The 12565-nt window shown below is 42.3% G+C and overlaps 2 protein-coding genes across 2 annotated transcripts; one reads left to right on the forward strand and one right to left on the reverse strand.

Moving 5' to 3' along the window:
* Nucleotides 1-335: 335 nt before the first annotated feature.
* Nucleotides 336-9984, forward strand: LOC116041487 (U2 small nuclear ribonucleoprotein B''-like). The gene is made up of 2 exons (XM_031287387.2): nt 336-378; nt 9619-9984. Exons 1-2 carry the CDS (start codon nt 344-346, stop codon nt 9815-9817), a joined length of 234 nt encoding a protein of 77 aa, XP_031143247.1. The 5' UTR covers nt 336-343; the 3' UTR covers nt 9818-9984.
* Nucleotides 487-8232, reverse strand: LOC116036444 (E3 ubiquitin-protein ligase TRIM21-like). Its single transcript, XM_036000129.1, has 2 exons — nt 8039-8232; nt 487-2197 (listed from the first exon to the last, which is right to left on the reverse strand). The coding sequence occupies exon 2, from the start codon at nt 2193-2195 to the stop codon at nt 546-548; it is 1650 nt and encodes a 549-aa protein (XP_035856022.1). The 5' UTR covers nt 2196-2197; nt 8039-8232; the 3' UTR covers nt 487-545.
* Nucleotides 9985-12565: the final 2581 nt, after the last annotated feature.

Consider the following 12565-nt stretch of genomic DNA (forward strand, 5'->3'; position numbering starts at 1 on the left):
GAGTGATCCATCTTTACACTCTATAGTCTTTGTTCTCGCTTGGATTCGCTGGAGCGATCTATCTTTCCTCTCGATATACTCTTTGTTTGACGGACCTGCCTTCCCATTGGTTAAAAGACGTCAACACAATCTCGCAAAGCATCATGGGATATTCAAAATGGCAGCTAGCATCGAGCTAGCGGCAAATATGACGGAAAATTGATAAATTATGGACATCAAGTGGATAAATCTTGGATATAAGCGTTTGGATTTATTGCTGAACAACTCCGAAAAGAGGCACAACTTCCAGGCTGGATAGAAAACCTTCTGTAAAGGCTACAAAGACACCAAAGACACCCCCGTGATGGCTAACTCGTTAGCTTTTAGCAGCAAAAATCGGTGAGTTTCTACATTAAACCGTTATCAAATTATCTAAATATTAATCACAGGTGCCGTTGTCGACGACGGCGTCTGATTCTAAGGATTAAAAACATAGAAAATAACATCTAAACAAATTATTAACATTTCTTTCCCTGAATGAAAATAAATAAATCAAAGTTAAGTGATTAGTTTACTCTGACAGGAGAGATGATCAGAGGGGAAGAGTTTTTACCACCATAATTAATACCAGTATAGAAGTATGGGAAGAGTTTCTCAGTGAAGGAGCAGCCAGTAAAGGAGTAGATAAGAGCTGCAGCATCTACGTCATAAAAGGAGACCAGACCCTCCTCATAATCCATAAACACCCCCACCTTCTGAGGAGGAGACTTCAGAGAGAGAAGGACTGAAGGGTCAGCAGCAGCTTGGTACTCATTTCCATTTCTCAACCATATAGTCCAGTAACCATCCTCAGGACTCAGTGTGATGAATCCCTTCCTGTTGATCGACTCTCTGACCACTCCTAAAGCCCATTTAGTCTTTCCTTTAACTTGAACCTCAAAGTAAAATCTGCCTGAAGAGAAACTCTGCTTTCCTAAAACACAAGCACAATCAGAAAATCTCTCTGGGTTGTCTGGGAGATTCTTCGTCACATCACTATCATTCACTTGTTTCCCATCATCAGACATGATGAGTTTAGGATGTGCTGTATCAGGATCAAGAGTCACATCCACTGCATACTGCTGGACCCTCTTCAGCTCAGACTCAGCGAGCAGCTTCTTCATCTCTTTACTGAGTGTCTCCTCCAGCTGAACCACAGCTTTCACCACAGTCCCCTCATATGATGATGGACGGACGCTGACCTCTGTCCAGTCCTTGGTGGGTGGAGGTTGTTGGATGTTTAGGGACTGGACACTCTGGAGAAGATGGAGGTGGTCTTCAGAGCGTAACACCTGCTCCACCTCAGTGCTCCTCTTCATCAGCTCAGAGATTTCCTGTTCCAGCTCTTTGATGAAAGCTTCGGCCTGTTTTTCTGTTGTTTTCTGCTTCTCTTTGATCGTGTTGATGAGCTCATTCAGGCCTCTCTCAACAGACTCCTTCAGAGAAGTGAAGACCTGAACACCTTCTGCTATCTCTCTGTCTGCATCTTCCTCACTGAGGTCGACTGAGTGTTTGATCTCCTGAATCTTCAGTCGTCTCTTCTGGATCATCTGCTGAATTTCAGCCTCTGTCTTCCCCAGCTCTACCTTCTTTCCTTCATATTCTTCTTTCAGAGGAACAACATCATGCATCTTGTGGTCTAAAACAGTGCAGATCATGCAGACACATGTCTGGTCGGTCTTACAGAACAGCTCCAGAGGTTTATCGTGCTTCGTACACATCCTGCCTTCCAGGTTCTCCACAGGGTCGATCAGCTGATGTCTTTTCAGACCTGACATGGTCAGATGAGGCTCCAGGTGAGTCTCACAGTAGGAGACCAGACACACCAGGCAGGACTTGAGGGCCTTCAGTTTGGTTCCAGTGCAGACGTCACAGGGAACTTCTCCTGGTTTGGACACTTGTTTCTCTGAGCTGCTGCTGCTGGCTTTCTGTTGAGCTGACTGTCTGAACTGAGCAACCATCTCAGAGATGAAAGTGTTGACTCTCAAACCAGGTCTTGTGGTAAAACCTTCCTTACAGATGGGACAAAGGCACCTGTTACTAGTATTCCAGTGTTCAGTGATGCAGTTCTTGCAGAAGTTGTGTCCACATGATGTGGTGACAGGATCAGTGAACACATCCAGACAGATGGAGCACAGAAACTGATCTTCAGATGGCAGATAGTTTGCAGCAGCCATATCTACAGATGTGTGAAAGAAAAGAAAAACATCTTAAAATAGTGTTTTAATTATTTAAGAAAAAGGTGTTTTGACTTGCACCAAACTGTGAGCAACAAGGAACATTTAAATCATGCTGACAAAGTGAAGCTCGCTACTCTGACAAAACAGCACTGAATATATCCACACAGGGGTGGAGACAGACATTGTAAAAATTTGGGGCTCAGCCCGGATTAAAGTGGCTAAATGCACTTTATATTTTAAGACATTTGAGATAATACAATGCCTCAATATCTGCACTGGGTTGTTGTTGTTGTGGTTGGTGGTGCATGGTACCTGCACGACCTATGTGTAAGTTCAAACATATGCTGCATTCCAAACAACCCGTAACCCGTGTTTTCACAACCTTCTATTCGCGAAAGTGCCCTGGAACGGCAGTCAAACCGTTACCGTTAAACCCGTAAGTTACTCCCCGTGAACTGGTACCAGATGGTTGTACTCCCAGTTACAGTTTTTGACATCACACAAACATAAACAACAATGGCGACCCCTGTTGATGCTGTGTGGTGGTTAACGGTGAGAAGTAGAAATAAATAGACATAAATAGGCAACGTAAAGTACTTCCAGACATTGTAACCACCACAATACACATACGACTGTGTACTACTTAGGGGTGTCACGATTCTCCAAATCCTCCATTCGATTACATTTTCAATTCTAAGGTCACGATTCATTTCTCGATCTTTACTTCTGTTTTTTTTTAAATACTAAAAAAATAATAAACTTGTATGTAATATAATATCTGACCTTTGTTCGCAATGTACCACATTACATTGTCAAATTTAAAACATGTAACATAATGTAACAATAACATATCTTCAGTCAATTGGAAACTTGACAATTTGTCAATAAAGTAAAAAGAAAAAAAAGTTTACCGACAATTCTGAGGGCAGACGCTTCGCACCACACGGAGTTTGGTGTTAAAGCCCCCAACGTCGCCTTCCAGGCAGCGCTGCCTTGAAGACTTAGTTGGGGGCTTAAAACACCATCGAGCACAGCAGCTGAGCAGAACAATAGCAAATAGGGCGACTCGGGCAGTCCGCTAAATTGTTGCTCTCTCTAAACCAAAATTAGTTGCTCTGTTTAGGCTACAAAACGTTCATGCAGGCTGAAATTCAACGGTGCGGTTTTGTTGGGATAAAGCTATAAGCAGAAGGAATATCCGCTAGCTGCTAGGCTAATGTGCAATGGTAAACACACAGAATATGGTACACGCACATAGCAGAGCTTGCAAACTGTGGCTTTTTTGTCGACAACGTGAACGTTGTCAACATAAGTCACAGGAAATCAAAAATACTTCCACACTTTCACACACTTCAGTGAAAGAGGAGGGCGCTCAAGTTCTGTCGATGGGTCTCCAGCATCTGCAGTTGCCATGCTATCTTTTGACTGGCTGTAGCTAAGTTACAGGAGGTTGACTGACTCGCAGCACTTCAACACGTGTTTTTTTCCGCTTGACAAGCTGACTGGACGTGACATGGGTGTGTGGCAGACGATTCCATTTTTTTATTCGACATTCAAGATTGTGACTTAATTTCGATCGATTTCAAATCGAAATCGTGACACCCTTAGTACTACTGCAGGTTATGTTTATTAAATGAAGCCCAAAATATGTCGCCGTCTAGAAATCGCTAGTATCAGCTAGCGCTAGCTAACGTCAACATTAGGTAGCCGCTAGCTAATGCTAGCTAGAAGGGTTTGTTGTGACTTTGCCTTAAACACTAGCGAGTCGTGAGTCGTGACTTGAAGTCGTAACTTACGGGTTAAAATTGTGTCTGGAACGCAGCAACAGACTAGTCTGAACCTATCTTTAATTAGGTTGGAGTTTACGCGCTACTAACATTTTAAGGGTTGCACCAGCTGAAAAAGTTCTAAGGCATAAATTAAAACTTAAATCTTACACCTCGCCTTGGTGGATGTAAAGTCCTCTGTAAGATAGAGGTGGTCATAGCGTATCGTTTAACAGGTGGTATAACTTGAAGAATTAAGAGGAGTGACCAACTATTTAGCTTCAGCAAAGCGTTATCAAAATATATATTGTCTAACATTAGGGGTGGGAATCTTTTACCATCTCACGATTCAATTCGATTCCGATTCTTGAGGCCACGATTCGATTCAAAATCGATTTTCGATTCAAAAAGATTTTCGATTCAAAACGATTCGATTTTATCCATAATGATTTCTAATCGGGTTTCTGATCATGATCTACTCTCATCTGCTTTGCTATACAGAATGACAAACGGAGACATTAAAGTGTCTTTTTCACATTTATTAAGTTCAATTCTCAGGGAAGTGCCTTTTATCAAAAACATTGTCTGGTTCTCAATTGCTACTCATTAGTAGCTAGCTATAAAATAAGTTGGAACAAAAATAAAGTGCTTCTTCATAATACAAAATGGTTGAAAATAGATGCATTTCCCAGGAAAGTTGCAGTTTACCACAAATATCATGTAGAACATAACCGGTGAAGACAAAAAAACATCTATATTTCTCAGTCAGACTCAGTAACTTAAAGAATAACAAGTTATGAAAATAAAGTGCTTCTTTCAAAATGAAAAATAGTACCCCTAAGCTACCTGTCTCTGAAATGTTCATGACAGTGTCTCTTGCAACAATAGAACTGTAAACTGCAACTGATTATATGATTTTCAACAAATCATGAAAAAAACTGGACATGAACTGTGTCCAAGGTTACTGTCCATTTGCAGATGCAACATTCAGGTTCTTTTGCAGGAAAAGAAGCTGATCAACATGTGCAGGAGTGAGACTGCTTCGCTGTGCTGTCACTATATCTCCAGCGGTGGAGAAAACTCTCTCAGCTGCAACGCTAGTGCCAGGGATACACAAGTATCGCTTAGCCAGTCCAGCTAAGAGAGGAAAAGCTGTCTGATGGGTCCTCCACCAGCTGAGCGGGTTCTCTGCCAGAGACAGGGGAGGGGCTTCAAGATACTTCTTCAGTTCCTCTTCAGCTCTGGAGCTGGCAGATCTACGGACAACACTGACCTCAGTAAATGTCTTGCCCAATAGCGTGACCAGTGCAGAGGGCCTTCTTTTTGGAGCAGGGCCTTCTTCTTGCTGTGGTGTCTCAGACTCAACCTCAGCCTCTTCTGAGTTCACTTGTCTCTACAGAAACAATTCAACAATCATGTCAGTCATAATCAATTACAGGGATGCAAACACATGTATGGTCAAAAAAGACAGAGGTTATTATCGAAGCCCTCGCCCCGCGGCAAATTTCCAGATACTTACATAATTGTGATGAATTTAATCCTTTTTAAGTTATTATTTTGCAGTGTAAGATTACAGTTAACACCTTTAAATATTACATCCATTTTCAGCAAGCATAAATGTCTTACACATTTTAGAAAATATATATTACTCAAGAACAGATAATTTACCTCAAGTGCTGCAGCCTCTGCAACTACATTGGCATGGATTTCCAGCTGGTCCTCCTCAGTGAGGAAAGGCAGGGCCTTGAATCTGGGGTCCAAAAAGGAAGCAGAGTACAGCATGCGCTTATCCCGTGCAGAACTGTATCTTTTCCCCAGATCATCGTGGATTGCCAGTTTGATTTCCCGAATAACTGGTGTGTCAGCAGCAGCAATGCCAGCTGCCTCCGTGTCGTGCAGCAATTGAGCATGCAAAGGAGCAATAACTGAGAGTGTAGGCGTAGAATCCTCTGACATTATGTGGGTTGCGTCTTTCATTGGTTTCAGCGCCGATGCTATTTCCTCAGCAGTGGAGATGTCGGTGTCGCTGAGTGTGCAGATGTCACTTCCAGATTTTCTCACCTGGGGGGAGAGCAGCGCGGCACAAATAGCAGGCTGCTGCTCTAGGAATCGTTCTATCATGTCCAGCGCGCTGTTCCAGCGTGTAGCGACATCCGTTTTCAGTTTGTGCACCGGTAACTGCAGAAGTTTCTGCTTTTCCAGCAGTTCATGATTTGCAATGGCGCTGCGGTGGAAGAAACCAGTAATTCGCCTGATCCTCCCAAGCAGTCGTGACACCGTGGTGAGCTTCAGAGCTCGTTGTGCAGCCAGGTTGAGAGTATGGGCAAAACATGTAATGTGTGCCAAGTTGTCAATCTGTGCAGCGGCGAGCATGTTGGCAGCATTATCAGTCACAATCACCAGATCCGAGACCGTCAGCTCCCATTCATTAGCAACGGAGTGAAACATGGCATTGACATTTACGGCTGTATGGCTCTCGTGCATCACACGAGTTTGCAAAACACGGGATTCGAGCACCCACGTATCAGTTATGTAGTGAGCGGTGAATGTCACAAAAGACTTGGTTGCTCTTGATGTCCATGCATCACATGTTAGTGCCACTCTGGTCGTTTCGGTTAGGGCACTGGCGACCTTTCTTTTAGTCTCATTGTAAAGCTGTGGCACAGCTGTCTCAGTGAAAAACTTGCGGGACGGTATGGTGTACCTCGGCTCTGCTGTCTGTAACATGCAGACGAACCCCTCGTTCTCCACCACACTGTAAGGCCTTAGGTCTTTGGCGATGAAGCAGGCGATAGACCGAGTTATTTTTTTTGCCCTCTCGGAGTTGGCAGGAAGTTTCGTGAAGCACTGCAGTGTGCGTTGGTCTGCAGCTGGCGGCTGCTCTGTGTCGCTGAGCTCCGGGTGATGCCTATTAATATGAGCCCGCGCATTTGTTGTGCTGCCGAAGTACTTGGTCTTCGTTTTGCAAAGCTTGCACACTGTGTGTGTCATGTCCAGCGCAGTGCTTCCAGGCATTCGGTAAAAACCGAAATTACGCCAAACTTTAGCTTTAAGTGAAGACGGGGTTGGTTGGATCTCCCTCTCATCCATATTTGCTTCCTCTTTGTTCTAGTGATTTACCGCTCACGTTCAAAAACCGGCTGCGTGGTGACGTCCGGACGTCCCGGATAGGCTAGTTACAAAAATGGAGGCGAACAGCCAGCTGATTTTATTTATTTATTAAATCGATTCTTGGACATTTCAGATCGATTCTGAATCGTTGCAAATGAGAATCTAGATTCTTCTGTGAATCGATTTTTTGGCACACCCCTATCTAACATTTCATATTCTCTAGCTGCTTCACAATAAAAGCCTCCCACTAGTTTTCTTGTGGAAAGCTTTTATTGTGAAACAGCCAGAGGAAATAGAGGAAGCAGTATGCAATTAGTAAACTGACAGAAAACCACAGAGATTCAGTTCCACGTTCCTAATGCCCCTGTGTCCAAGTTTTATTAAAGAACAGCACTGCTAACAAAGTTTTTTTTTAGGGGGGGGGGGGGGCTTTTCCCTTTATTAGATAGTGACAGTGGATAGACAGGAAAAGGGGAGAGAGATGGGGGATGGCACGCAGAAAAGGGCAGCAGGTTGGATTCGAACCCGCACCGCTTCAAAGGACTCAGCCTACATGGGACACACGCTCTTACTGGGTGAGCTAGAGGCCCTTACTTGAACACATTTCATTTCCTCCAGCTGCTTCACATTAAAAGCCTCCCACTGGTTCTCTGGTTGAAAGCTTTTATTGTGAAACAGCCAGAGAAGATAGAGGAAGCTGTATTTATGAAGCGATCCGTAAACAGTAACAATAGCAGTAAAGTAGGAAGTAATCTAAACTCCAGTCCTGAGAAATGACACAGAGAGACTGTTTAAAGCTGTTAAAGTGATCTACTGTATAGTGGGCCTGTAGACAAACAGCCATAGTTATATTGTTACCAATTTCACAAGAAATTAAAAGAGAGGAACTTCCTGCCTGAGTAGAGCTGAAGTTTAGTGTTAATCCTGGTTGTAGAAAGTGTAAATCTGATCAGCTGTACTCACCAGTGTTTGGCAGAGACTCTGCTGTGTTGTTGAGAAAGACCTGATGAAGTCAGTTTGACTTTTCTTTCAGAGAGAAACAGAGACTTGTCTCGACTGCAGCGTGGCTGACACTCTGACAAATTTAACTTTCATTTCTGGAGTGTGACGTTGAAGCTCTCCTCTTTCCAGTGTTGCTCCTCCTCTTACTGCAGCTCTGTTGTTTGTTTCCTCCCTCTCATGTTCACTCTTACTGTGAAATACCAGGGTGTTGTCTGGTTAATATGGAACAAAGGTCATGCTATAACTAACAGGTTATTATGTTTGTAGAAACTTTAAGGTGCCTCAGCTTTACTTTAACCAGGAGAGTTTAGTTTAGTTTATTGGACACAAATAGAAACCTCCACACATCTGCAACATGTCAATGATATGACAATGTTTGTTTTTAACTTACAGAACAATCAGAGCTAAGTCACGTTCAGCGTTACATTCATACAACTTCTGATTTTAACCTAAACCATGATCTTTTTCTAAACTTAACTTTGTAGTTTCTGTGCCTAAACATAACCAAACTGCGACCGTTTCCCAACGTTAACGAGTTGTTTAAAACCGCGACCGTTCCGTTCTCTGGTTTAGATATGAGGATGAAAAACTTTTGAGGTACCTCTTAGGACATGTATCAAGAATGCATGCACAATTCCTTATTTTCACTTCGCACACACACATAAAAAGCATGCACATACTCAACTTTCAAAAAAAAGGTGAGACCGATTCATCCTCCACAATCACTGCTGGTGGAAACAAACATTTCCTCCTGCCGCTCCTTCACATTAAAAGCATCCAACTGGTGAAACACACAGGGAGCTTTTATTGTGAAGCAGCCACAGGAAACACAATGTACTCGTAATGAAATACAACTTCTGTGTAAACCAGCTTTTCTGTTCAGTGTTTGGTGTTCAAGTACTATATTTTAATATGATATGTAATCTGCAGATTTTTGGTAGGGTTGTGCAGCGGTGTTTGTGTGTGTGTGTGTGTGTGTGTGTATGTGTGTGTGTGTGTGTGTCTGTCTGTCTCTCTTTTCCTATAATGTCATTTTTTCTACCAATATGTAAATGTTTACACTTTTCAGGATTAATTTTTAATAGCCACTGACCACACAATTAGCCATGCTACATATATAGCATATATACAAGTATAGTTGGTGATTAATTTAATAGTTGATAACTAATTGATTAATCTTTGCAGCTCTAAAACAGACTTTATCTAAGAGCCTTTCTTGGTTTTATTTGATCTTAAACCTCCTTTGAACTGTCTTTGATTTCTATTAAAAAGTATTTTTCCTATTCTTACAGAACAGGTTTTTATACACCAAAAATAATGTCGGCATTATTATTCACTTTGTTACTTTTTAACGGTAGACATTTTTTGTTGCTTATCAAACTTTTTTTTCTATGTTTTTGGCGCGTTATACAATGTTTTGGTGTTTTTTCTACATTTTTGTCTGTTTTGTGAAGCACTTTGTAACGTAGATTTTGAAAAGCTCTCTATAAATAAAGATTAGTATTGACAGTGTTTCTTTGTTGTTTTTTTGTCCTCTGCAGGTTTCCTGGTTTCAAAGAGGTGCGACTCGTCCCGGGGAAACACGACATCTCCTTCGTGGAGTTTGAGAGTGAGACGCAGGCGGGCGTGGCTAAAGACGCACTGCAAGGCTTCCGAATCACAGCCACCTGCGCCATGAAGATCACGTACAAGCCAAGAAGTAGTCCCCGAGTTCAGTCGCTGGACACACAGAGACTCTGAGGGGGAGAAAGGGGGAGATGGTCCCTGGATTACCGTTGGGTTCACACATTGATTTTTGTAAATCATACACAGCTGTTTGTTTTTTTTTCTTTCTACTTTTTTTGATTTGTTTGGTAAAATTCAGTCCCGTCGTTCACGAGGTCGAGCAGATAATCTCTGGCCTACATCTTGTTTTGTAAAATGAAAGGCTTTTACATAATTGTTGCTCTTTAAATGAGAGTTTTCCTCCTGATAACGTGTGTGTGTGTGTGTGTGTGTGTGTGTGTGTGTGTGTGTGTGTGTGTGTGTGTGTGTGTGAACATGTCAGCCAGTGCTACAGTCTGGCTCATTGATGTGGTGTTTTTATGATAAATATCCGATCTTTGCCCGAACCCGACGGGACCCGACGGTCCCGGTCTTCATTTCTATCATGTTACACGGGCTCAGGCCGGGCTCGGGCAGGTGAAGCGTTTCGATTGGCGTGTAAATGGATGCTGAGGAGGTGAAACAGAGGCTGGCTTCTGGAGGACTTATTTTATTTCTTTGTTCCAACTTCCACGTGGCCGATAGCCTCCGTTAGTCATGAATAAATTATGTTAAAAAATGTATAAATTACTCATTCTTGACGAAAGACAAGAGCTGTGTGCGTGCGGCGCAGTCTCTTTTTTCTTTCTCTCCCTTTTCCGCCGAGTGGTGCGTGTGCCCGCTCGCTGTGTGAAGAGCGCGTCCGCGCTATTCTCCGACACTCTAATCACAGCTGATAGACGGCCTTTTGTTCAGTCGGGCTGTAAACGGGTTCAGGCTTTTAAAAAGCTGTCAATCAGAATGTACTTGTCGGGCTCGGGCCGAATTCTGTCGGGCTTGGTCCTTTTCGGGCCGAACTTTTAAGGCCCGATTACAGCTCTAATACACACACACAATACATGTTAGTAGATTCATTCACTGTTGAAAAGAAAGATCAGAGCCGGCACTAGTCTGCCTCGGACGGTTTAGACATTACAGTTTTTCCGATCGCTATGGCACTTTTTTCAATACTTTTAACAACTTTCCTAAACTCTTAACACAGTTAGCACAACATCCGTCTGTGTAGGCTACACATTTAACACATTTCTTGTTGCTTTGACACAAAATGCATACAGTTAACACAAATGTAAAATGCCTGCCTTCTTTTACACACAAGCTCCACCAAGCATTTACTAAACCCAACAAAACAAAAATGTAGAGAGGCTTCAAGAGAAACTGCAGTCCAAAACACAATCTATGATCAATACAATATACTATTGTCTATTGTATAAGGGCAGACCTGACACATATGAAATAATGTAGTTTCTGTAATTCCATCTGATGTTAGTGTTTGTATGACATTGTTCTATGATTGACTAAATGTTCCTGTTGGGAGAGAACATGTCTTAGTGTTCTGGAAGAATTATTTGACTTAGACACATGATTGCATTGTTTTGGTGGACACAGTGTATTGTGTTAGTAAATTATTGTATTTTGAAAATCAGTGTTGGAGTTTAGTTTTCAATGTGTGATTTTGAGCATGAAATTAACTGTTTTGCCAGTTGTGTGTTGTAGGTGTGTTGGTGCGTTAAGAGTTTAGGAAAGTTGCTAAAAGTATTGAAAAAATTGTCATAGCGATCGTGAAAAACTGTATGACTGATCATCTAAATCCTTATGGAGAATATCACTGTCATTTTTACTTCCGGAACAAAACTGTCAGATGATGGGACATAGGAGAAGGAGAAGAGGAGATTGTTTCCTGGTGGATATAATGACCCAGTAATGGGAGAGTGGGTTAAATCCACCATGAAGTGTTGTAACCGACTGGTAGTGATGCCTGAATGATCTCATCAGAATACAGAAATTGAAATAAAAGATATTTTTCCTGTAGGGATGTCACGCCTACTGCGACTGGTTCTGTAATGTTAATGGATGTTATACTTCATGAAAATGCTATAAAAGCCCACATACTTTGGGAAGAAACTGTCAGTCAGCCGCTTTCCCAAAACTTAACCTCGTGTTGTCTTCTTGTCCACTTTCCTTCCAGGTCAAAATTTAAAAAATGATTTTTTTTTTTGGCGCTCTTAACTACCGTTTTTAATGCTTTTTTGACATTTTTATAACTTTTTCTAACATTTCTGCTGATATTTCTGTCGCTTTTTTTCTGTGCTTTTGACGTTTTAAACGTTTTTGTCATTTAGTTCAACGCTTTTTTTTTATTCGTGGTCAATAAACCTAATTTAAACGACATTATAACTAATTTTTAGGTTTAAAAAAAGCAGAAATTATGAATTATTTTGACTAAAAGTTAAGATCAGAAGATGTTTGTGACTGCAGACGTCTCCCGTTAGGACTAACTGTCCTCCACTGATCAGCATCTCCAGACACAGATGGAGCAGTAGGTCCTGGAGACCTCGGTCCTCTCTGATGAGGACCTGGCTCTGATCTGAGCTCAGTTTGGGTTTACTCAGCTGGGTCACCGCTCTGCTGTGATTGGTTGTTGTGGTCCGGAGTGTTTTTGGACAGACCCTGGGAACAAATGATGGATGAGGGTGTGTGTGTTTGGTGTGTGTGTAGGCTATGTGTGTGTGTGTGTGTGTGTGTGTGTGTGTGTGTGCGCGTGTTGGGTCGCAAGACGTCGTGAACGCGCCTCGCGGTCTTTCTGTCAACCAGTCGGTGGATCAGCGCGGGTGAAGAAGCAGCTTCAGGTCTGTATCCCACACTATTATCTCCTTTTATTTCTATTCTACCTTTATCCTTTTATTC

Source organism: Sander lucioperca, chromosome 4 (genome assembly GCF_008315115.2).
Source record: "Sander lucioperca isolate FBNREF2018 chromosome 4, SLUC_FBN_1.2, whole genome shotgun sequence".
Lineage (NCBI taxonomy): Eukaryota > Metazoa > Chordata > Actinopteri > Perciformes > Percidae > Sander > Sander lucioperca.

Bases quoted from the DNA above. Each gene is read 5' to 3' on its own strand.
- LOC116041487 (XM_031287387.2), top strand. From the start codon at position 344: ATGGCTAACTCGTTAGCTTTTAGCAGCAAAAATCG. The intron at 379-9,618 runs GTGAGTTTCTAC...TGTCCTCTGCAG, and splicing joins GCTTTTAGCAGCAAAAATCG to GTTTCCTGGTTTCAAAGAGG.
- LOC116036444 (XM_036000129.1), bottom strand. From the start codon at position 2,195: ATGGCTGCTGCAAACTATCTGCCATCTGAAGATCAGTTTCTGTGCTCC.